The sequence below is a fragment of the Globicephala melas genome, chromosome 9 (assembly GCF_963455315.2).
Source record: "Globicephala melas chromosome 9, mGloMel1.2, whole genome shotgun sequence".
In the NCBI taxonomy this organism is placed as follows: Eukaryota; Metazoa; Chordata; class Mammalia; order Artiodactyla; family Delphinidae; genus Globicephala; species Globicephala melas.
The window spans coordinates 92,919,333-92,945,993 of NC_083322.1; the positions used below are offsets into that span (position 1 = coordinate 92,919,333).

A 26,661-nucleotide genomic window follows, 5' to 3' on the forward strand; every position below is an offset into this window, starting at 1 on the left:
ATCAATATTTTAGTGCATTTCCTCTAAGGTATTTTTCTGTGTGTGTGTGTATATATATATATATATATATATATATATATATATATATATATATATATGTACGTAGATGATTTGAAGTTATTATATCTCTTTACCGACTTAACTATCTATTTATATTTTAATATACTTTATATCATATCACTAACATTTTCTCACATATTAATTATTCTTCCATAATCTGATTTTTAGTAGGTTTTTTTAACTTTTAATTTTATATTGGAGTATAGTTGATTAACAATGTTGTGTTAGTTTCAGATGTACATACAGCAAAGTGATTCGGTTATACATATACATGTATCTATTCTTTTTCAAATTCTTTTCCCATTTAGGTTGTTACATAATATTGAGCAGAGTTCCCTGTGCTGTACAGTAGGTCCTTGTCGGTTATCCATTTTAAATATGGCCGTGTGTACCTGTCAATCCCAGACTCCCTAACTATCTCTCCTCCCCCACCCTTACCCCCTGGTAACCATAAATTCCTTCTCTAAGTCTGTGAGTCTGTTTATGTTTTGTAACTAAGACAACCCCCAGAATGGGAGAAAATATTTGCATATTTAGTAGGTTTTAAATATTTTATTATATGAATATATGCTAATTTGACTATCTCCTTATTGTCACATATTCTAATTGTTTCTGATTACTTTTAGGTGTGCTTTTGTAAATAGCACATAGCTGCTCTGGGTTGAACTGTCCCCTAAAAGATATGTTGAATTCCTAACACTTGGTACCTGTGAATGTGACCTCCTTTGGAAATAAGATCTTTAGACATACTAGAGTTAAGATGAAGTCATACTAGATTAGAGTTGGCCCTAAATCTAATGATTAGTGTCCTTATAAGGAGAGAGAGATTTAGGAACAGAGTCACATGCACAGAGGAAAGATGCCCACCTGGAGATGGGAGCAGGGATCAGGGAGCTGCAACTACAAGACGGGGAGGCCAAGGAGTGCAGGCAACCACCAGAAGCTAGAGAGACGCAAGGGTGGACTCTTTCTAGACAGTGCTCACCCTGTGCTGGCCTCCAGAACTGTGATGGAATGCACTTCTGTTGTTGTAAGGCACCCAGTTTGTGGGAATTTACTTCAGCAGCCCTAGGAAATGAATACAGTAGTAATATTTTGTTTTTTGACTGAATTTGAAAAACATTTTCCTTAAAAAAGTTGGAGAGCTTAATCTAATTTTCATTTGTTACTATCATTAATGTATTTAGTCTCATGTCTTTGATTTATTTAATGTTTTTATATGCTTCCTGTCCTACATTTTTTGGGGGGGGGGTCTTTTTATTTGCTTATATCTTCTCCAGTGTTTTGAAATATCTATATTCTGTTACCTTTACATTTTTCCAAACCATTCTTGACCTACATTTTTCAAATTGTCAGAATTCAGATTGAAACAACAGTATTTGAGTTGCCTATACTTGAGATTAGGAGTTGAGCAAATTTACTTTTTCCCTTTTCCATTGTTAGCCCTTAACATATAGTGATAATACCTCACATTTACTGAGTAAGTAACATGCTCTAGTGCTATACATGTAATAGCATATCTCTGCTTTACAGGTGAGGAGACTGAAGCATTGAGAGATTATGGAATTTTCCCAAGGTTAATTAGGTATCCTTCCTGGAGCCATCACTCAAACAAGTGTCTTCTACTCCTGGAGCTATGTTCTCTACCACTGTACTATCAGGCCTTCCAAATAAATTCTGAGGTTTTAGACCTAATTAGATTTAGACCTAGATTAGACCTAGATTATGATGTTCGACATTAATTATATCTTCTATTTTAAGATGTTATTGTACATTTTATTTTAGTATCAAAGATAGGTTGATTGATGTATTAATTGATGGATTAGTCTGTGTAGCCCATGGTCAGAGACTTGATGGGCTTGTATTAAGTGCTTGCTGAGATCAGAGGTGACTCCTGTCTCAAGAGCAAGACTCATTTTCTGTTACTTAAAACCAGGCCATATGGTAGAAATTTCAGAACATGAAGTGACCCAGAGACCAGTCAAAGATTTACTTTCTATCTCCTTATTCTTTACTCAGTATCAACTTGTTATATATTGGTTATCTACTGCTGCACAACAAATTACCCAACACTTTGTGGTTTAACGCGTTATTGACCAGGGGACTTTTGCAGAAACTAACGTCTGTGGCCATAATACATCTGTGGTGAAAAATGTGTTAAAACAGCAATCATTTCTTATTTCAGTTCTTGTGTCAGGAATCTGGGCATGGTTTAATTGGTGCCTCTAGCTGAAGGACTTTCACAAGACTGCAGTTGATATGCTAGTCAGGGTTGCATTCTCATCTGAAGGCTACTGGGGAGCTGAGTTTTGTTGTCAGGGTTGATTTCCTCATAAATTGTTGGATTGAGGGTCTGAATTTCTCACAGGCTCTTGGATGGTGGCCTGTCTCAGTTCCTTGCCAGTGGTCCTCTCAACTGCGCAGGTTACAACGTCGCAGCAGGAATCCTCAGGGAGGGAGAAAATGAGAGATCCCAAGACAGAAGCCAAGTCTTTTGTAACTTAATCTTGGAGGTATCATTCTGCTACCTCTGTCACATTTAATGCTTTGGAAAGGCATAACTAAATTCAATCTATGTTCAAGGAGAGGCGATTCCACAAAAGCACATAAACCAGGAGATGGGGATCAGGAGATGGGGATCATCAGAGGCCATCTTAGAGGTTTCCTACCACATCTTGGTTTTAGCTCTCTGCTCATAGATAATGTTTTAAAATTATACTTCTGAGGAAGTCTGAATCACCTGAGATCTTTTACAGGAAGCTGAAGGTTTAGACTGCTGTTGGGCATATGCTTCTGGGGGAAATGTTCTGCTTCCTCTTATAACCTGTTTCTGGCAGAAATGGTTAGCAGGGATTACATGGACATGTTTTAACCAAATATTAGCAATAAATTAGATGTTCCTCCAGTGTCATTTGGTATTTAACATCGCAAAGGATATTGCTAAGAGTGATCAAAATTTGTTGCTTTGTATTCCTGAACTTGGAGTTTTTGTCACCTAATTTTTACTTTAAAAATGTTATCAAGATGTGCCTAGACATGTAATTTTTCATCTGTTTTCCTGTGAACTATAAACTGTCACCCATTGCAGTCTGGTTACACAGGTCTTTCTTCATCTCAAGGAAACCGAATCTTCTTATATCTTTGATTATTGCTGCTTTTCTTTCATTTCATCCTTTTTTTCAGAAACACCTTTCAGCCTCAACTTGGCTTTATAATTTTGATCATCTGTAGCTCTCATTTCCTTCTTTCTGCTTGGTTTTTTCCTTTGTACTAAGAAAACTTCAATGCCCACCACCACATAATTTATTTGAGTTTTTTGTGTCATTGCTTCTGCCCTACCCTCAGTGCAAATTTAAATATTATTTTAATTTTAGTATGTGATTTTAGTGTCCTTGCAATATTTTTTCATTTTGTTATTACCCTTTTAATTTTGTCCTTTTATCTTTTTATTTTAGCCTGTTGTTTCCTTAAGATGATTTGTTCCTATTCATAGTTGTCTTCTTGTCTTTCATTGAGGAAATCAAACATTTTCTTGAAATTTCTTCTCAGCCTAGAAATCAATGTTATGAAGTGTTTTTTTTTCTTTCTTATCTCATGGGTACTGTTGTTTTCCTCCCTTTTTCTGAAAATTATTTTCTCCATATTGGTTTTCCTCTCACTTATTTTCAAACAAGGGTCATGACTCAGTATTTTTCAGTGAACAAGACAACTAGAATTTCCTTTATATACCCTGAGACCAAGTTGATTTCTTAGTTCTGCACATGGAAGGCAGGTTTATGTATTTGTCTCCCATTTCATAACAGGCTTAAATTATAATGAACCTCTGTCCCATTGAAGGAACAACTGGCTTCTTCCCTGCCTTCTTTTTCTGGTTTTATGAATTGATTAAATACATGAAACACTATAACATTTGTGATCCCAGAGTTGTGTTCCAGAATTTACTATTCTACCTCTAGACCTTCTCCCCCTATGTTTACTACCATGGCTTTCTGGTTTTCAGTCTCTGGCTGCAGTAGAATATTGGGGAGATGTTAGGGAGATAGGCATATCTCACTCTAGCTCGACTATCTTCTAATTATTGCCTGTTTTCTTAGATTTGGACATTGTCTCTTGATACTGGTTTTAGGTGTATTTTTACTTTTGCTGTGTTTTCATGGAAATAAGTTAGGGGAATTGCACTAGTGGCTGCTACCAAACATCGTTTTGAAAGAAAAATCTGTATTGATATAATAATACTAGCCTCTTCAATGCGTTTGCTACAGTGCTGCCTAAAGCTCTTAATAAAAGGCATAGATCATGTCATCCCCTTTTTAAAGCCCCTGAATGTTCTTTCTGTCCAAACTCCTTGTCATGGAATATTTGATCTTCTTCAAAATCTCACATCTGCCAGAGTCTCCAGCCTCATTCCTCACGCTGTACTCCAACCCTCTTTGCTTTGACTGGTGTTTTTCCCTCTGCTTATTATGTCCTTTCATTCAAGTTTGTCTTAAAAATGCTTGTTCAAGACTCAGCTCCAGATTCGTTTCCATGAAGAGGAGACATGATAATTCCATCTTTGTGCATGAGTTGGTTTCGGCACCTCTATCTCCTCATTACTTTTACTTGATCATGGCTGGGCAGAGGAGGTTTCTAGTTTACCTCTGTGATCCCAGAAACTAGTATAGCACCCGGTACATATTAAATGCATTAAAAAATTGTTGCTGATTCAAAGAAATCTTGGATGTGTAAATAAATTTCCTCTCGCTCCCAGTAAAATAAAAAGAATGATAAATATGCGGGCTAGTTCCTCTCTTTAGTTCTTCTTATCTCTTAAGGATTTACTATCCAGTTCTTGAGGTTTTATTGTTGTTGTTGACTAAAATTGAAACCTCTGATCCTGTTAAAAAAAAAAAAAACATAAACTGCATTGTGACTTTATTGTCCATTACCTCCTCTTTCGTTTTTTTTTTTTTTTTATAAATTTTTATTGGAGTATAGTTGCTTAACAATGTTGTGTCAGTTTCTGCTGTACAGGAAAGTGAATCAGCTATACGTATACATATATCCCCTCCTTTTTGGACTTCCTTCCCATTTAGGTCACCACAGAGCACTGAGTAGAGTTCCCTGTGCTATATAGTAGGTTCTCATTAGTTTATCTATTTTATACATAGTATCAGTAGTGTATACATGTCAATCCCAATCCCCCAATTCATCCTACCCCCCCTTCCCCCCACTTGGTGTCCGTACATTGGTTCTCTACATCTCCTCTTTGTAACAGTTGGATACATCAACCTTCCTGTTGGGCTCAGTGGCTTAAGATGGTAGCTGACTCATGAATGGACAGTCCTTGAGTCTATTTAAAAGGCTGAATTCAATCACTTCTCTCCTTTCCCCTCACCTGCAGCTCCTATTCCACTCCTTTCCAGGATTGTTTATGGTTTCAACAACCAGGATAATCTGGGAGTCGCCTGATCAGTTGCATGTATTCCTAATGTTGGCCCAGCTAGGCTGTAAATCTTGGGGGAAACACTTTACCACTTTGGGTGTCCCACTTTTAACCTCTGAAAAACAGGTTGACCTGGTTTACTCGGTTGTTTCACATGAAATCTGACTATTAAGTGGCACAAAATTAGTGTTGCTTCTCCCTTCCCGAATGCTATAATTAGCTTCTGTGGAAATGATTTAGTTGTCACTGACAGTATTATGGACTCCGGTGTGACACAGTAGCAAGTACACATCAGCTGTTAAGAAACAAAGATCTTGCTTTCCTACTGGAGACATATGGTTAAAACCACCACCACCACAATTACAAAAAGTACCAAAAGGATATTTTGCACCCACAGAAAAAATTCAAGAGAATTAGTTTAAGCAGTATATCCCTGACTTTTCCTTGAAGTATCACAGTCTCTTAAACACTGAAGGACACTGATTTGATGTTTTAAAATTTGATGCTAAGATACCAGTCACTTCAGCAACACGGAGATGGATAGAGTACATTAGGGAGTGAGAAGTAGTCTTTTGCTGTTGTCACTTATGAGAATGAAAAGTATAAGAAGAGCTCAGGCAAAGAAGAAAAAAATTCATTTCTAATTGCAGTGCAACCCACAAGCTTGCACGTCCTATAACGAGAAAGCTCCCTGTTAGCTGCCAAAATCTGCCATCCAATCTGTCTGGTAGTTGATTTCGTTATTACATTTTGATGTGCCCTTGACAAGCTTTAGCACACAAAAACTCAACACCTCCTCCGGAGCCCCTTCGGTACCAGAAAGATCATGGAGGGATGACAAAGGCCTGGGCTTGGCTCTTTATTATTCACATAGCTGGAATGTTTATAAACAGAACAGAGTGTAAGGAGAGCAAATGCTCAACCACATCAAGCGGCTCCCTTCTCTCGCATGTCATTTAAGTATCGACTCTATCTCGTCCCGCACTCTGTGCATCATACACACAAAGGCCGAGTCTAAGTGCCTGAGAACTGTCCTTAGGGGTTTAAAAATGTGGACAAACATCTCTCTTTTCTTTTGATAATTCGGATGCATGGATGCATTGTTCCACCACTTTGGGTCGGTAGCATCGGGTGTTTTTGATATCATCTTTACTTGTCACCCTGATCTCCTTGGTCCCAGCAGCAGCACCGGGCCACTCTCAGTCCCCGAACTCATCCTCGTTGCTCCTGCACCTGGACTCAAGTGGGGAAAATAGAAAGGATTCAAGATTACTATTAATTTCATGAAATGTATTATCAACCTCAGAAAAACGTAAGGGAAAGGCAATAAAAACGACCCATGTCACGAGGCCTTCACAAATATGTTTATATCCTTGACCTTTCTCTCTTTTCCATTCACTGGTGTTAATGTGATATAAATGTTCTGGCTGAGTTTCATTTGAAAGGTCATAACCTGCTCCTCGGGAGTAAAACGTTGCTTTTCAGCATCTTTCTTAGCTACACTAAACTTCTTCATTGCAAAGCAGAATTTTGTCCTCCATGCTGGGCAAAGTATTCGTTTGCCAACTTGTCCACTGGTAACCCCGAATGTTCGAAAGAGGTGGATTACAAAGGCAGTTCCAAGATGTATTGTAACCCCAGGGCCCTGTGATTGCCTTGATTTTGGTGAATCAAAAATTGTAATATGCCACTGTGGACAATTTTCGGTGGGTTGGGGGTAGGCAGCAGAGAAAGCATAAAGGTACAGTTTGCTACAGTCATAAAAATACATGTCAGGAGATACATTCCATGAAATGCCTTTCACTACAGTGATAAACTTTTCTGAGATATCCAAAGGCAAACACTTTGAAATCTATGTGTTTCATTTCTTATTCTTTTGTGCTATGCTACTGAAATTTTAAGTCATAGGGAACATGTAACCTCCTGTCTCACTGTATTTGCCAAAAATGTATTGCTTTTAGAAAAATAAGTTAATAAAGGATAGAGGAAAGAGAGAAAGGGAGAGTCAAGAGAGTTAACTTTTGTGGAATACTTTTTATAGCCACGTAGTCCCATAATCATTAGGTATTTTACATATGCTATATGATTTAATGTAATAACCGGAACAGAGATCTATTCAAGATAGGAATTATTCCCATTTCCCAGATAAGGAAAAGATAAAGATAGATTAAGTAACATTCCCAAAGTCACACAGCTAATAAAATTAAAATCTAGGTCAGTCTGATGCCAAAAACATGCTTCTGCTCACAGCATCTTTTCATTTTTCAAAGAGACAAGATGTCTGAACACCTAGATTTGACCCTAATACACAAAAACTCCCAGACAAATTGTGCACCTCAAAGGGCCATTTGAAAATTTGTCTTTGTTGATCAACAACTGATAGAAACCTCTTATGGATAGAGTACTAATGATTCTCGTTGAAATGATAAACAAATATATTCACTAGCTCGAGGAGACCTGTTTGCATTTGAGATGAGCTGGCATTCCTAGGTTATTCTCTCTTGTTTTAAAAATATAATCAAACCAACTCTCCTAAGAAAACTCTTCCTTCTGTTCCACGTATAACCAGTTCCAGATGTGAAACTGCTTCCCTACGATAATTGGTTAGTGTTTTACTTTGACTGGTTGGACTTTTCTTAAAACCTGCTCCTCTCTCAAACTCATTTAGATGCTTGTTTCCAGCCTGAAATCAAATTTGGACCCTCAAGTGAGGAGTGTCTGCAAACTGAAAATTCCAATTTAATTCACACACTGCCCTCAAAACATTAGAACGTGAAGGTAAGGAAAGTAATGATGATCTCCCAGGGACCAAAGATCCAACCCTACTCTGGTGTGTTCCTGTGGCTTAGCCCCTCTTCCAGGCGAGACCCTCGACGGGGGCTTTCTTGGCTTGGAGTCATTTTGCTGCAGTTAACATTTAGTTCACACATCATTAGGCAAAGCCCCGGTTACAAAGATACACTGCTTTTGTCATTGCAGAAGTATGCTGCATGCACCTGCAGGTTGAAGTTTTTGTTGAGGGAATAGACTAAAATGAATGAAAAGATTGAAACCATTTACTTCTTTGTGACTCCACCTGCTGTGGTATATTTTTGTTGGACGGGATAACCAGAGGTGTGTTTATGGCTTTAGGGAAAGGATGCATTAGGGGTTACATGGTTTTAAGGCTGTTTTTTTCTTTAAAGCTATAAATCAATTTTCCATGAAAATAGTTATATGTATACGTATAACTGTTATAGACTTGTGTGTGTGTGTGTGTGTGTGTGTGTGTGTATCATGCTTTTTCTCCCCTTTGATGAGTCAGGAAGGGACCATTTCTTTTGTTGTTGTCAGCCCAGGAATAATTTGGTCATGTAGTACTCTGTCAGTACTGTATCTGTGCTGTATTTGACATTGACAACAAGGTCAGAATAAAAACTATCCTACCATTTATATAAATGTCCAGTTATCAAATTCTGATTTAAGTGTCTCTCAGGACTGCATAGTCTATATCAAGTGTTCAGTTAGGCCCTAGTGCATTTTAATTAGTAATCTCATGAAGTAGATTTTCATAATCCCCATTTTCCAGAGGAAGGAACTAAGGTCAAAGAGGATAGGTGACTTGTAAAGCTCTTGTAGCTCTTAAGTGATAGAGCTGGGATGCGATCCTCGGTCTATTAACAACAAACCCAGTGACTTACTGCACAGCAGCACCACTATTCAAAACTCTAAAGCCCCAAGCAGCCAACCACATTGTCCCTCTGTTAGTATGTATCAGGTCTTCAGTTAACCCATACATTTCTATCTATTGACTTCTACATATTTCTTCTATATGGTATTTCTGTATTAACCTCTGAATAGTTACAAGTCAGAGTGACTATATGATGTATCACCCCTATATTGAGGAATCTCAGCTCATTGAGATGGAAACAGAAAATGGTCTTGATTTTTACCAGCTGTTATGTTGGACCCCTCTCCTACTTTCCCATCTCTTAACATCATATTGGAATGACTCCAAATATTTCCAGTTTTTTAAATATTAGTCTAACGCCATACTCAATTTAAAGCCTTGTCTTTCTCCTGTCACAGGCTAGACTTCTTTAGAGTGGAAGGGTGTGATTTACCTTCTTCCCACCCTCTTCTAGACTTCGATCCTTATCTGTTGGGGTCAGGCAGGAGGAATAGCAGAGGCAGATATCTTATATTTTTTAAGCTTTATTGGGGTATAATTGACAAATAAATAAACAAATAACTTTGTAATATATTTAAAGTGTACAACATGACAATTTGATATATATACACACACACATTGTGAAGGATTCCCACCGTTGAATTAATTCACACATCCATCACCTCACATATTTACTTTTTTCTCGCGTGGCTTTGGGTGTGCGGCATACCTGTCTCTCCTTCTCCCTACATATGCTGTACTCCTCATAAACCAGCATTCACCTCCCGCCTTTTCTTAGTCCTCTCCTTACATGAGCTAGGGAGGGGGTATGGGGTCATGGTTGGTGCATGGTAGGGACACTGCATCTTAGTAAATTTTTGAAGAGGTCTCTGGGTCCAATTATGAGACACATGTTAGATACATATTGGTCAAAGTAACAATAGCTGCTGTAGTAAATGAGCCCTGAAATTTTAGGGGCTTATTCAACATAAGTTTATATTGTTCTCACATAAAGTCTCCTGATCAGAAGACTTGCTGTGTATAGTCCTTCAGGCTGAGAAAGGCTCTGCCGTATTTAATAGGAGGCCTGCAGTGTCACCATGACCTTTACATTCAGCCAGTGAATGGGATAAGACTGAAAGCGTGCGAAAGAAGTATTTGTGGGTCAGGCCTGCAGTGACATGCATCACTCCTGTTCATATTGTCCAGAACTTAGCTGCACCTACTTCATGCCTCCATCTAATTTCACAGGGTTGGGGTGAGGGGAGGTATCTGGGACATGTAGTCCCAGGTTAGGAAGCTGCTTCTCATCCTACAGTAAGAAAGGAGAGTATGAACCTTTGGTAGACAGCTAGTCATTGCTGTCATAGGACGGCATTCACAGATCTAACATGGCACACATGTGAAGCGGGATACCCATGAGGAGAGCACAGCCAGATGTTCTGGGAAAGAGCCCCTCCCTGTAGGTATTGGACCACATTTCCTGGGCTGTAGTATCTAGCAGCCACAAGGCCTCCCGGGCTTGCCTGTCACTGAGTGCACACACCCAAGACCGGTCCCATCAGCCCTCACGTCCTCAGTCTCCTTCAGAACTCCCCACCTTCCACCTCTGCCACTGCTCTGTGACGTCTCAGTCTCGTCCCACTTGCCACGCTCTGCTCCCTCACTCTCCTGACTTCCCCATCGTGATCTCTCATCATCAACTTCCCCACAGTCTCAACCTTTGCTTGGAAAGTGCTCTGACTATAACCCAACCTGGCTGTCTCCTGAGCACACTGCCTCTCTTCCAAGACCTGTCCAATGATAGCTCTGATTTCTGCCTACTCCACATATATCCGGGCTAGAAGTCCAGGTAGGTATCACCTTTCTCTGTCTTCTGCTTCTAAATTGTCTTTCCCTCTTCTGTCTTTGACATGCGTGTCATCAGACTTTATTACTCTTAGCCCTTTCTGTTGTCATCTGTTGGCCTCCTGGCCCCTCTTACCTATTGAAGATGTCAGCATTTGGGTCATTATCTCACTCGTGACCACTTTTCCTTTTATTTTTAGCAGTTTCCACATCCAAGCAGATAATTCGAACAACACGCAGGGTTCTCTGTTCTTGATCTCCTTGGCTTCCATGATCTCTACCACCACCTGTTGGCAGCTCACTCAGGCAGTGATATCCTAGAGGTTGTACCACTTCAGAAAACTTGATTTCATAAAAACAGCCCAGAATGGCCATCACCTCCTGTGTTTCTAGCTCTCACTCCCTCAGCTCTACCTGAGGACTCTCCCACTAAAATCTCTGCTGTGTCTCTTTTCAGCTGTTCCTTATGCTCCTTGTGCCTTCCCTTCTCCGCCTACTGGCGGGATTCCATTGCCCAGCAGTATGACATTTCTTGCAATCTCATGTTCCTTACTTCTCTCTCCTTTCTTTGCATTTGACTGGCAAAACCCCAAGTCTGGTTAAATCCAACTGTCTACTTATGTCACACCTGTATCTGTGAAGCTGAACATGGCTAGTGAAAAAACATGCAACTTCACTGACCAGACTCACTTCAAATTTATGCCCCAAAATCTCACATGAGCAGTAGTCTTGGTTTCCATACATAGAAAACAGGAAGACTTTAGTACTTTAAGTGACATTAGTAAAACTTCAGCATCATGTCCAAACAATGGCGAAACATTAGCATACCAGGGTCTCTCAAATACTGCAGCAAAGAATCACTGCCCTGTTTCATAAAGATACAGACCCGGTCGATGTTATTGCTTCTATTTGTTTACTTTTCAATTAAGGATAATTCTTTTAAAAATAACATTTCTTTCCACTTATTAATATAATACATACATATTTCAAAAATATTGAAAAAATTGTGAAAAAAGAAAGTTATGTAAAAGTATTATTTTTAAAGTCATCAAGAGAAAATTATTTCTGACCTTTTGGTACAGTGAATTTGTATGTGTTTGGTTACTTAAAGGTCCTCCTCCCAACTAGCTCTCTTAGAGGAGACCCTCTGTGAGTGAGGTGCTCTCTTAGAGGAGACCCTCTGTGAGTGAGGTGGTCTCTTGTACATGTGTTCTTAAATTAATCCATACCACATCCATGACCAGTAGTCCACTTCTAGCATTCTGCCCACTAGCTGGTTATGCCTCAGGTAGATGCAAGGCCATTCATCTTGGAATATAGCAGGGCTTCAATTCCTCTCAGTCTTAAGCATAAGAAACATATCAGGTAGGACCTTGCTATTCAAAGTGTGATCCATGGGCCAGCAGTATGGCCATCAGTTGGAGGTTCATTAGAAATACAAATAATCAATCCCCACCCATTTTGGATGAAAACTGTGTCTCACCAAAATTCTTATATGAAATCCTAACCCCCAGAACATCAGACTGTGACCTTATTTGGAATAGAGTCTTTACAGAGGTAATCAAGTCCAAATGAGGTAATTAAGGTAGGTCCTAATCTAATATGACTGGTATCCTAATAATAGGGGAGATTTGGACACAGAGAGACATGCATAGAGGAAAGATGCTGTCTGCAAGCCAGGCAGAGAGGCCTGGAACAGATCCTCTCCTCAGAATCCTTGGAAGGAACCAACCCTACCAATACCTTGATTTTTGACTTCTAGATACCAGAATTTGAATACATTTCTTTTTTAAAGCCACTCAGCTGTAGTACTTTGTTATAGTAGCCCTGGCAAACTAATACTAACTGTAGAGCCATGAATAAGAGTCTGCATTTTAAGAAAATCATCAAGTGATTTTTGTATGCATGTTAAATTTTGGAAATATGGAGTTAGAATGCTTTCAAGAGCAAGTAAGGGAAAACCTAACTCAGTAGTCGTCAACAATAAAGAGGATTGATTGTAGTGCTTCTCAGCCTTGGAGGAGTGTTAGAATCATCTGGGGAGCTTTTAAAAAATATAAATGCCAGGGACTTAGCTCAGAACACTTAAACAGGATGGGTCTCAGGTATCCACAAGCTTCCCAGAGGAATCTAATGGACAGCCAGGGATGAGAACTACTGATTTATTGACTTAAGTAACTGAAAATCCTGCATAGTGTGGGCCCTGGGTGTGGTGAATCAGGGCTCGGACTTTGAGTCTCTGTTCTCCATATGTTTGTTTTGTCCTCAGAAGACTTTCTACAAGGTCACAGAGCTGCTGCCGGCAGCAGTTATGGCTGCATGTTTCCTAAGTCACCTTCAGAGGAGAAGGAGGGTGCTTTGCTTTAGTTTGACTGGGCCAATTAGGACATTTCTAATAAACTATAGGTAAGGCCTGAGAGTCACTAGGTGCTGAAAGGTTTAAGCCTGGCTTATGTGCCTGTTCCCAAATCTTTAATGCTGATGAGGGCAGAGGGGCACCTGAAAATGGCTTAGGCTAAAGGAGGCTAACCGCTGAAGCCAAAGGTGGGATTATTCCCCTCCAAACTGCTGGGATTTTGCAGAGTAGGAGAGGGTTATATGAAATGTCTTGGACTTAATAATTCAATCCATTTTAATGTTCCATGTGCCAATAAATACATAAATACAGTAAAAAGGAAAGAAGGAAGGGAGGGAGGAGAGGAAAGGGTTTTGCTGAAAGAGAGTAAATAAAGCCAGCTAACACAGAAGGGTTAAATAAGATCCAGAATTTCATAACATAATACTCAAATTGCACAGGTTTTAATCACTCTCATCATACCAAGAACTAGGGATATCTCAAGGTTAATGAAAAAAGACAATCAGTAGATGCCAAAACTGAGATGACAGGGATGCTGGAATTACCCGACAAATATTTTAAAGCAGCCATAATTAATATGCTTGAACTAGCTATTATGAAATGCTTGAAACAAAAGAAAAAAACAGAAAGTCTAAGCAAAGAAGTGGAAAGTCTCAGCAAAGATATAGAAGATATAAAAAAAAAAAACCCAGTGGACATTTTGGAACTAAAAATAATAAAATATTTTTTTAAAGAAACCCTCAGCAGATGGAGTCAACAGCAGAGTGGAGGGGCCAGAGAAAAACATCAATAAACTTTAAGATGGAATGTTAGAAATCACCTCATATGAAAAACAGAGAGAAAATAGACTGGAAAAAAAAAAAAGTGAACAGAGCCTCAGGGACCTGTGGGATTTAACACTCCTGTTATTGGCATCCTGGAAGGACAGAATAAAAAGGGTGAGGCTGAAAAAGTACTGGAAGAAATAATAACTAAAAACTTCCCAAATTTGGCGAGAGACATAAATGTAGAGATTTAAGAAGTTAAGCAAATCTTGAAGGAAAAAAACCAAAGAAATCCATGCCAAACACATCATAATTCCGAAAACTGAAGACATAGAAAAAAATCTTTAAAGCAACCATAAAATAATGACACCTCACCTATAGAGAAAAAACAATTCAAATGTCAGAAGATTTCTCATCAGAAGTCATAGACACCAAGAAAGAATTGGCACAATAATTTTCAAGTGCTAAAAGAAAAGAATTGTCAACGCAGAACCTCCTATAAATCCTTCAGGAATGAAGGGAAAATAGAGACATTTTTCAGCTGAAAAAACCTAAGAGAAATTTGTCACTAACAGACCTACCCTAAAATAATAACTAAAGGCAACTCTCTAAATAAAAATGAAAGTTGGAGGAGGGAGGAGGAGAAATCTTGGAACATAAGGAAGGAAGAAAGAACATGGTAAGTAAAACTATGGGTAAATATATGAGATTTCTCTGGAATTTTCTGAATTATGGTTGAGTGTTAAATCAAAAATTCAGACACTGAGCTGGTTCTAAATGTATCAATATGTAGAGGAACTAAGTAAAACCATTATAAACAAAAGAGGGTAAAGAGATGTAAAGGGTAGTAAGTTTCTACATTTAAACCGGCAAAATGACAATACCTGTGGACAGTTAAAAATAGGCATATATAATACCTAGAGCAACCACTTAAATATCTATATAAAGAGATACAGTTCAAAAACACTATAGCTAAGCTATATAAAGAGATAAAATAAAAACACCATATCTAAACCAAAATAGAATTTTAAAAAATATACAAGTAACACACAGGAAGGCAGGAATAAGAAATAGAGAAAAACAGAACACAAAACAAAAGGGTAGACTCAAGTCCTAAAATATAAAAAAACTACATTGTAAATAAATGGTTGAAATATACCAATTAAAAAATAAAGATTGGCAGAGCAGATTATAAAACATGACTACAAGAAACTCACTTCAAATATAATAAAATTTGTAAGTTGAAAGTAAAAGGATGGGAAAAGGTATTTTAAAAACATTAATCGAAAGAAAGCAAGAGTGACTATATTAATATCCAAATAAAGTCAACTTAAGAGCGAAACAAATTATCAGGGCACAGTGGGGTATTATATAATGATAAAAGGGTATATACATCAAGAAGAGGTAGGAAATTTAAATGGGTAAGTAGCAGGCAACAGAGTGCAAAATACGTGAGTTAAAACTGATAGAACTGAAAAGAGAAATACTCAAATTTATAATTATAGTAGGAGATTTCAACACTCCTTTCTCAGTAACCTGTAGAACAACTGGACAGAAAACCAGCAAGTAAATAGAGGAACTCAACAACACCGTCAACCAATAGTATGTAACTGACATCCAACAGTAGCAGAATACATATTTTTTCCAAGTGTCCCCAGAACGTATACCAATATAAACTATTCCCTGGACCACAAGAAAAACCTCAACAAATTTAAAAGAATTGAAATCGTAGAGTGTACTTTCTGACCACGATGAAATTAAACTAGCAATCAATAGGAGGAAGATAATAGAAAACTCTCCAAACACTGGAAGACTAAGCAACACTCTTGTAAATAAGTAAATCATCCATGGATAAAAGAGGAAATCTCAAGAGAAGTAAAGAACAAACAAAAAACTGAACACAATGAAAATGAAAATACAGTGTATCAGAATTTGCAGCATGCTGCTAAAGCAGCACTGAGAGGGAAATTTTTAGCACTAAATACAAACATCAGAAAAAAAAAAAGTCTCACATCAATAAGGTAAGCAGAAAGAAGGAATTAATAAAGGTAAGAGCAGAAATCAATGAAATTAAAAATAGAAAAGGCAATAGAGAAAATCATTGAAACAAAGAGCTGGTTCTTTAAAAGACTAATAAAATTGATAAACCTCAACAAAACAGACAAAGATAAAAAGAAAGAAGACAGAAATGAGTAATATCAAGAATGGATATTACTGCAGACCCTGCAGACATCACCAAAAGGATAATAAAGGAATACTATGAACAACTGTATGAATATAAACTTGACAGTTAGATGGAATGGACCACTTCTTCAATAAACACAAACTGTCACAACTCACCCAATATAAAATAATTAAATAATCAAATAGATAATTTGAATAGCCCTATAACTATTAATGAAACTGAAGTCATAATTTTAAAACTCCCCCAAGGAAGTGTTTAAAAAAGAACCCTGATTTTACACAATCTCTCTCAGAAATTAAAAGAAGATAGTGTACACTGCAGTTCATTTTATGACGCTAGTTTTACTCAGATACCAAAACCAGACAAGACAGTACAGAAAAGAAAACTACAGATCAATATTCCTCATGAATATAGAAGTAAATATACCTTTAAAAAAATTCGTAAATAGAATTCAGCAATATGTAGAAAGAGTTATACACTGTGACAAAGTGGGGTTTATTCCAGAGATGCAAGGTACAGTATTTGAAAATACAAGCTTATATGTGTCTTGCTGAAGTTTTGAAAGGAATTGGGTCAAACTTATACATCAATTTGGGGAGAGCTGACATGTTTCCTATGTTGAGTCCTCCAATCTATGGATTACCATGGATCCACCATATTAACTGGCTAAAGAAGAACAGTCATGTGATCATATCAGTCAACGAAGAAAGAACACTTGGCAAAAATTTAAAACGCATTCATAATTAAACTCTCAGAAATATAGGGATAGAGGAGAAATTTACCAACTTAATGAAGAGTGTCTGCAAAGCTCTGCATGTACAAGCCACTGCAATAAGGCAACAAAAGGAAATAGAAAGCATAAACGTTGGAAAGAAGAAAATAAAATGGTCTTTGTTCGCAGGTGACATAATTGACCACATAGAAAATCATCAGAAATCTACAGAAAACTAGAACTAATAAGTGAGCTCAGTAAGATCACAGGATGCATGTTAACCATACTGAAATCAATTGTATTTCTATATACTGACAATGAACCTTTGGAGAGTAAAATTAAAAATATAGTACCATTTACAATCTCTCAAAAATAACAATAGGGCTTCCCTGGTGGCGCAGTGGTTGAGAGTCCGCCTGCCGATGCAAGGGACACGGGTTCGTGCCTCGGTCCGGGAAGATCCCACATGCCGCGGAGCGGCTGGGCCCGTGAGCCATGGCCGCTGAGCCTGCGCGTCCGGAGCCTGTGCTCCGCAACGGGAGAGGCCACAACAGTGAGAGGCCCGCGTACCGCAAAATAAATAAATAAAAATAAAATACTTAAGTGTGAATCTAACAAAGCGCGTATAGGACTTGTATGCTGAAACTACAAATTGCTGAAGGAAATCAAAGAAGATTTAACTAAATGGAGAGACATGCCATGTCCATGGATTAGAAGACTGAACATAGAAAAGATGTCACTTGTCTCAATACTGATATATAGTCGACGCTTTGTATCTGTGGGTTCCATCCATGGATACGGAGGGCCAATTGTACTATGCCCTTTTATATAAGGGATTCGAGCATCCTTGGATTTTGGTATCTGCGAGGGGTCCTAAAACCAATCCCATGCAGATACCAAGGGACGACTGTATAGGTTAAATGCAATTCCTATCAAAATCCCAGCAAGATACAGACAAACTTCTTTTAAATTTTAAGTTTAAAGGCACAGGATATAGATTAGCTAAAACAGTTTTGAAAAAGAATAATACAGTGGGGGAAGTTAATCTACTCAATTTCAAGACGTATATAGTTACAGTAATAAAGACTGTGTGGAATTGGAAGAGGGACAACATACATCAATAGAACAGAAGAAAGAACCCAGAAATAGACCCCCGTAAATATGCCGAACTAATTTTTGACAAAGATGCAAAATCAATTCATAGAAGAAGGATGACCTTTTCAACAAATGGTTCTGGATAAATTGGACATCCATAGGCAAGTAAACAAACAAAATAAACCTGTCTACCTTATACAACAATTTAACTCGAAATGTATCAGGATTTAAATGTAAGACATTAAACTCTAAGACTTTTAGGAAAACAGGAGACAATCTTCGGGATCTAGGACTCAGCACAGAGTTCTTAGACTTGACATAAAAGCACAATCCATAAAGGGAGAAAATGGTAAGATGAATTTCATCAAAATTAGGAACTTTACTCTCTGAAGTACCCTGTTGAGAGGATGAAAGACAAGCTACAGAATGGGAGAAAATATTTGCAATCCACATAACTGACAAAGGACTAATACTCTAGTAACAAGCAAACAAACAAAAATTCTCAATACCACAGTAAAAAAATCTGATTAGAAAATGGGCAAAAGACATGAACAGATACTTCAGCTCAGATGATATATAAATGACATGGAAAAATGTTCATTTTTAGCTCCTACAACTCAACAGCAAAAACCCGAGTAACCCGATAACCAAATAATGGGCAATGGACTTGAATAGACCTTTCCCCAAGAAGATATACAGATGTCAACACACATGAAAGATGCTCAACATCAGGGAAGTGCAAATCAAACCCACAGCTGGTACCACCTCACACCCAGGAGGATGGCTGCTATCAAAACACCAGAAATAACCAGTTTGGGTAAGGATGTGGAGAAATTATAACCTTCATGCACTGCTGCTGGGAATGTAAAATGGTGCAGCTGTTTTGGAAAATAATATGGCAGTTCCTCAAAATATTAAAACTAGGATATGATCCAGCAATCCCACTTCTGGGTATATATTCAAAATAATTGAAAACAGTTATCTCAATGAAATATTTGCAAACACAGATTCCTTGCAATATTATTAACAGTAGCTGGTCTTTGAAACAAAATTACCTGTGCTTTGGAGCCAATTTTATGTTTCAGTGCCAAAAATTGTATGCATTGTGATTTTATTAATCCTGTTGGAGATAATTCCTCCCCCAATTTTGCACAAGTTTTTGCTACCTTAGAAGATATTATAGATATCTTTCTAGATACCTTTTCTACTCCCCAAACTGATTTCCTGCCAAAGTCACTTAAAACAACAACAGATGAACCAGTTTGCAGGGCAGAAATAGACACCAAGGGGGGAGAGTGGCGGGGGAGGGGTGGTGGTGGGCTGAATTGGGAGATTGGGATTGACATGTATACACTGATGTGTATAAAATTGATCACTAATAAGGACCTGCTGCCATACAAAAGAATAAATAAAATAAAATTCAAAAAAATAACCCAACAATAACAAAACAACCACAATAGTAACGACAATGAAAACCAGTCACAGATTTTAAACTTCAAAAGTTCTACTGAAATTAGTTTGGAGAGGAAGAGTAGTTAAAAATTAAACTGTATTATCAAGGGAAGAAATGTAAAAGGCTTAAAATGTGAGGCTGTTCTTTCTTTTTCGAAAGAACAAGTTTGTTACTAAAGTACTGAATGCTGTTTCTTCCTAGGAGGAGTGAATGTTCTATACAGAGTGACTGCATAAAATGGAGACTTTGACCACAGGAGTTAGTCTGTGGAAACTTTGTTTACCTTGCCGTGCCAAGTGCCCTGTTGCCTAATTTGTCACTTCTCTTCCAAGAAATACAGCTGGTTAGTGCCACCTACGGCAGAAGGAGAGATCCTTGAAGGACAGGCAGGGCCTTTCATTTCAAAATGGCATCATATTTACATTTCGTGATATGCCCTTTCCTAACTCAAATACTCATGAAGACGTAAGAAAAGACAAACACTTACGAAAACCAAAGCTAATAGTGAACCATTTGATAGCCACAGAGGATGTCCATCAAGCACAGAAGGAAGGAAGTTGGATGGAGACCCAAAATTCTGGCCTCTGTGGACAGGCTTGAATTTCTGAGAAAGAATAGCTTCATCCAATAGGAAATAAAAAATTAAAATAAATCTTAAACAGGGAAATTTTAAAAAATGAGCTATCATTAAAAATAGATAAGGGGAGATCCAGGTTAATTTTTTTTTTGAGGGTGTTGATACAGGGATAGTTTTCAAGAAATATTTAAGTACATAGCAGTATTAGAATCTGTATTGGTGATAGTAAGAAGTGTAGAAAATTAAATTGGTGATTTATTAGACAAAGAGGAGGTGTTCTCTCACCCATGGAGTAGAAGGTGGCAGTGGGATGCTAAATATTGGGAAAGCAAGTTTTGATTGAATCTGGTCTACTCAGAGAGTTTAGGAAGGTGATAGAGGACATGAATTAGGCTGACATAACTCTAACATTGAAAGGGAATCTGTTCTGTTAGATAATTATAATTAATTACATAGAGAGACTATATAATTACATATATAGAATATTCTAATGTGTAATTCCATATGTTCCATAATACATGTATAAAATGTACATTGACTATATACACATACATTCTCCTGTGTAGAAAATTTGGTATATTTTACAAGGAGAACGACTAGTTAAATGTGCAAGTTTAGTTAGGCCAGGCGCCTGGGATCTTTGCTGTATCTGTGAAACTAGCAGAATGTTGTCTATATGTGTGGGTAGCACGCAGTGTGCCAACAAAGCTTTACTTTGATAAGATGGTGCTAGTTGTAATATAAATTAATGGATGGAGTACAGCTTCACTTTTGTTCCTTAGCAATTGTTCACTCTTTAGAATGGGCTGTGTCTTGGTCAATTTTTATTTAAATGAGGGTACAAGCATTTTTCTTTTTTTAAAGAATGAATGACTTGAACCTATATTGAACACCGGGAGCACGGTGGTGAAAATTATTTATACATTCAAGCTAAGAGAGAGACAAGCCAGTGAGGACTGAAATTTATAGAAGCACACGGTGCTTCAGAAGTGATGTCTAAGAGGAAAAGCCTGTGAGAGTTCAGACCAAAAGAGTCAGAGGAAGTGCTCCAGGCAGAGGCGGCATTGACTGCAAAAGTCTGGGACAGAAAAAGCTTAGGTAAGTGGGAGAAACCCAGCGTGGATAGGACATCAAATGAGTATTAAGAGAGGTATAAAGAGGTGTCAAAACAGGGAGGAATGCAGAGTAGAGGCTGGGGGGCAAGTAAAGGGTGAGTGACACAGAACTCAGAAGTGCCCTGTCAGGGAGCTTTGACTTAATTCTTTAAACGACAGTGTGTAAACATGAGCAAGTATAGACTCGAGAAAGACATCTGTGGCTGCAGTCAGATTGGAGGAGAGCCAGGGAGACCAGTGAGGAGGTGGAGGCCATCAGGGAAGGAGACAACCTTGAGAAATATTCAAGCAGTAGAATTAACAGTAACAGAAACATTAGGAGGAATTAGAGCATAATGTTAAGAGCAGAAGTCTGGAGCCACACGATGGCTGGGCTTGCTTTGTAAGCATCCTCAGTTTTCTCATTTGGCAAAAAGGACTGTTAAAACTTACAGAGTTGTTGTGAAGATTGGATAAAATAATGCATATAATGTGCTTTAAAACAGTACAGGATTGATATATGGTTACTATTACTTTTCTTTTCTTCGTTGCTGTGCGTGGGCTTTCTCTAGTTGTGGCGAATGGGGGCTACTCTTCGTTGCAGTGCACGGGCTTCTCATTGCAGTGGCTTCTCTCGTTGCAGAGCACGGACTCTAGGCATGTGGGCTTCTGTAGTTGTGGCTTGCAGGCTCTAGAGCACAGGCTCAGTAGTTGTGGCTCACGGGCTTAGTTGCTCCGCGGCATGTGGGATCTTCCTGGACCAGGGCTCGAACCCATGTCCCCTGCATTGGCAGGAGGATTCTTAACCACTGTGCCACCAGGGAAGCCCACTATTACTCTTCTAATGATTGTTATTTTATTGTAGATCAAAAAGTGAAATAAGTTTTATGAGCTCTTATGCCTGCCAATTTTTATTTCCCATTCATGGGCTAAATGGGAAAAGTATAAATCAGAATTTACAAAAAGTTTACTTGACTGGTATTTATCAAAACAGAGGAAAGCCAAAAGGAAAAAAAATACCTCATGTTTTAAAGTTGCCTATTTAGTTTCATACAAAGATTGTATGTAAACCAGGCATACAAACCCAAAGCCATCAGAAGGACCTGACCACTCAGTGTGTGTGTGTGTGTATGTGTGTAAAAGTTCTTACTATTTGACATGCCGTAAAGTGCCCAGAAAAGTTACTCACCTCCCCATGTGAGTTTTCTAAACATTCTGAAATATGAAGAAATAGGGTGCTTGGAAAAATAAGCTATTACAACCAGCTTTTCTACATTTTCCCCTAATAATACCTCTTTTCTTCAGTATGCATCCCAACAGGCAACAGTTAAAACAAATGCTTCATCACTGTATAACCAAGGTAATCCTCTTTCCAAACAGGAATACTTGGAATCTCATAGCCTGTTGTCCTCTCCCTTCTCATCAGCCAATTCAGCATTTTAGGGTCTGTTATTTAAAGCCCTCCCTCTTCGATTCAGAGTCTGCATCAATTAGGAATGCTGTCAGCTGCAAGTAATAGAAACCCCAGCTAGTAGTGCTATAAAAATAGGGTTTCTTTTAATCACCTACCAAGGTGATAGGATGTAGCCAGCACTAGTTCACCTGGACAGCAGTGTTATCGGGAACCTAAGCTCTCTCCTGTTTGCCCCACAGTCCTTTGCTATTAGTTTTTCATTCTCATGCCTACTGCAGCCCAGCTATAAGAAAGCTGCCTCAGCTTCAAGACGTTATTTTCAAAGCAGAAACATGGGGACGGAAGCTGTGTGACTCTCCCTTTGTAACAGTTCCTTTTATAAGAAAACTACCTTAGTAGGCTTCTTCTTATGTCTCATTGGTCAAAATTGGTTCCTGGGCTGCTTGTAGCTACAAGGGAGGCTAATAAGAAAATTAGCATCTTGCTTTTTAAAATCTCTACAGTATATGACAGTCAAAAGAAAATAGAGTTAAAAATCCTGTTGGGTTAGCAGCTGTATTAGTTATCTGTTGCTGCGTAACAAATTACTCCAAAATATAGTGACTTTAAACAAAATAAATGGTTTCTGTAGGTCAGGAATTCAGGAGCAGCTTAGATGGGTGATTTTGCCTTGGAGTCTCATGAGTTTGTGGTTACTTATTGGCCTGGGCTCTAGTCATCTGAAAGTTTGACTGGGGTTGCATGGTCTGCTTTCAAGATGATCCAGAAACACGGCCAGCAAACTGGTGCAGGCTATTCTTGGTAGCTTTCTGTTCCTCTCCAGTAGGCCTCTCCCCAGGGCATGGCAACTGGCTTCCCAGAGAAAAAGCTTCAAGAGGTCAAAGCAGAAGCTGCAGTATCTTTTATGATCTGCTCTCAGTTCACACACCATTATTTCTATAATGTTCTATTGATGATGCAGGTCAGCCCTCAAAATATGGGAGGAGACCACACAAGTGCATGAATACCAGAAGGCAAGGATCATTGGTTGCCATCTTGGAGACAGGCTACCACAGCAGCAAAAAATATAAGGTACTGCTCCTATTTCATCTCCTGCTTCACACTGTTTTATTGGCAACCATGGAGACCTTTTTTTTTTACCACTTTCTTTGCTCCCTATCCATGAGCAGGGATGAATGAATGTGTGATGAAGTAAACAAAAGACTTGATCTAGAGTTACATTTAGCTGTCAAGAAAACATTTCCATACCTCCTTACTTCACCAGGAAAATCCTTCTGAACTACCCGTCACCAAATGAAAGAAAACAATCTACAAACAGGGTATCGATGGGAAATCCTTCTTTCCCTTCCTGAGTAAATTCACTGAAAAAAGCCAGACATCACTGGGTGATTTTTAACAAAATAATAAGAAAAATTTCCACTGCAATAGCACAGAGTGAGTGGTATGAATTATTTTTATTTTTTCCAGGGGTGATCTGCTCATACGGTATATCTATATGAGACACAGGGGCAGACAAATGTTTTTTCTGACATGAAGAAAATATAGGTATTTTGATCCAATTAATCCTACACTAACCAGTTTGCTTTACTTGCCCCAGGTTTTTAGGAAGGTCTCTTGACCACTGTTGTTAAAGGACCTTAGCCAATTTGGTTATTCATAAATCATAGGTGATTTCTGGTTGACCTGGTAGCTGCCTGTAGTTCCAGAAGGTGGTGACCAATGCTTTTTCAAATCAGAGGCTGGACACAAGACTTCTTCAGAGAGCCAAGGCCACCATTCTAAAGAGTTTAGACAGTTGAGCTTTTACCAGATTCCTAAACCTCATTTATGGGAAGGTAGAAATGCCATTACAGTATTGCTATCACACATCTTGCCTCTAATTTCATTGATTAAAGAATATTTCTATTTTTAAAAAAATATCCATCGTGCTAATGAACAAAGCCCCTGGTATTTATCAGATCTGGAGATAGCTGAGGACTCTCTTGTGATAATTGTATCTGGAGTTGTCTTTTGATTAAGATGTTTTCCCATGCTAGCTAACCAGCCTGGAGTGTGTACTCTTGATTAGCACAGATGACCAGCCCAAGGGTATAGATGAAAATGAACCCACATGGATACATCACCTGTCCATGCTGGAATACTTTAAAAGAAAGTTATAATATCAGAGCAGCAACTCATTGGAAAACTGGACAAGTCTGCATCCCACTTCACCAACCAGCCTTTATCATGCCAGTCCCTTCGATGAAGCCAAGGTCCTTTTTAACAATGAGTAGTACTCCAGGCACCTGTTCCTATTTTGTTGTCTTAGTCCCTATTTTGGTGACTGAAGGCAGAGAACACTTTGGCGTAGACAGCGGAAGACAGCCAGTTGGTAAAATAGCAAAAACACTGACAAATTTATGATAAAAAAAAAAAAGCCCAGATGTTAGGGTAGAGTCCTGAGTCCAAGGTCAAACCTTTCACGAATTAAAACTTAGTTTGTCTTTGTTAATTTTCCCCTCCTTTTTCCAAATCTCATTTGCTCTCCTGGGATTGATCCCTTCTTACTGCAGTGTTCTCCCATGTTGGGGATTTCACATCCAGTCTAGACAATGCCTTAACTTAAAGCCACTTGCCGTACCATAGCATTTCGTGCCATTATAGAAAGATATACTATTTCATTTTTAAGCCAGTATTGCTGATTTGTGTCCCTCCATCCTGAATTAAAGGGTTAGAGAAAAGAAGATGTAATGTCACATTTTGGACCCTTCAGTGTTTTAAGGAGTAAGTCCACATGAGCTCATGTCTTAATCTTCACGGAAAGTTTATTTTTACAGAGAAATGCAATCGTTTTCCTAGGAAGGATTTACTGTCAAAATAACCTAAATAAATAGAGCTAATTTTTTTTGGTTTGGTAATAGATGGATTTGGTGCTTTAAAAAATTAAAGTCAGCTGCTTAACACCTGCCAAAGATTCAGGATGTATTATGTTCAATAAGTGTTAACTTTTTAAAAGGGAAAAAGATCTGCAAACAGAAAAGAAGTTCTTAGTACAGTAAATGTTAGCATCTGAGACTCTCTCTTTGGCTTATTCATGAGTGTTACTTAGAAGTCTGTCTGAGGCTCATTAGGCCATTTAAAATCACAGGTCTATCCATCTGTAGACCAAATGTTTAAGAGAGGATTGCACACACACACACACACACAAAAAACGTAAAAGAAAAATAAAAGGCATAATAGTTTTGCTTTGAAAGCCCCAGGATACATCCTATTGTCAAAGGTAATTATATTCCCCACCTCCAACAAAGGTTATAACCACTCCTTGTTTCATGAGGTTTTATAGGGAAAAAATTCCATATTTCACATTGGTAAACTGATCTGGAGGGCATTTTGACATTTATGATCGGGAATCACATATCTCCCATTCTGCATTTTGTATGCTCTCTTTGGTTATGGAGGCCGTGGTGCCCAGATCCAAATCTGGGATACGTGGCAGTGTAGTCAAGGTCATTCTTTCTGGGGGTGACAGTCTGGTACTAAAGTAGTAGTACAGTAAGTGAGGCTCTAGAGACAGTAATGACTAATGAGATGAAGAACCATGTCCAGTTTATTACCGTGACGCATTCAACATGAGGTAACATTCACACTTACATTAGAAAAGTCCTTGCATTTTCTTTAAACTTAAGCAAAACTTTAAGTGTGTGCACCTTTCCTCTAGCAAAGGACAACTGAAGTCTCAGTTGGGAGACTGAGACTTTAACCTCTGAGACTTTAACCTCAAAACATCTGATCCCTCTCTATAGTACACCCCACGTACTGGGGACCTTGAGGGAGTTACATAGGAAACTGAGGCAGGGACTTCCCTGGTGGTCCAGTGGTTAAGACTCCACGCTTCCACTGCAGGGGGCACGGGTTAGATCCCTCGTCAGGGAACTAAGATCCCACATGCCATATGGAGTGACCAAAAGATAAATAAATAAATAAAATAAAAAATAAATTCTCTTAAAAAAAAAAAAGAAAACTGAGGCAAAAGAGAAAAAAAAAAAATCC

General features: G+C 38.4%; 1 protein-coding gene across 8 annotated transcripts in view; it reads left to right on the forward strand.

Annotated features, from left to right (window-relative positions):
- SUGCT (succinyl-CoA:glutarate-CoA transferase) overlaps positions 1-26,661 on the forward strand; it is a 775,307-nt gene that overhangs the window by 484,539 nt on the left and 264,107 nt on the right. The window contains exon 13 of one of the 8 annotated variants that reach the window (XM_060305066.1): positions 23,594-23,705. The exons of the other annotated variants lie outside the window; for them this stretch is intronic. Coding sequence (XP_060161049.1) covers positions 23,594-23,635 — 42 coding nt within the window. The 3' untranslated portion in view covers positions 23,636-23,705. Of the gene's footprint in view, positions 1-23,593; positions 23,706-26,661 lie in introns of those variants that run through there. 8 annotated transcript variants of the gene reach the window in all.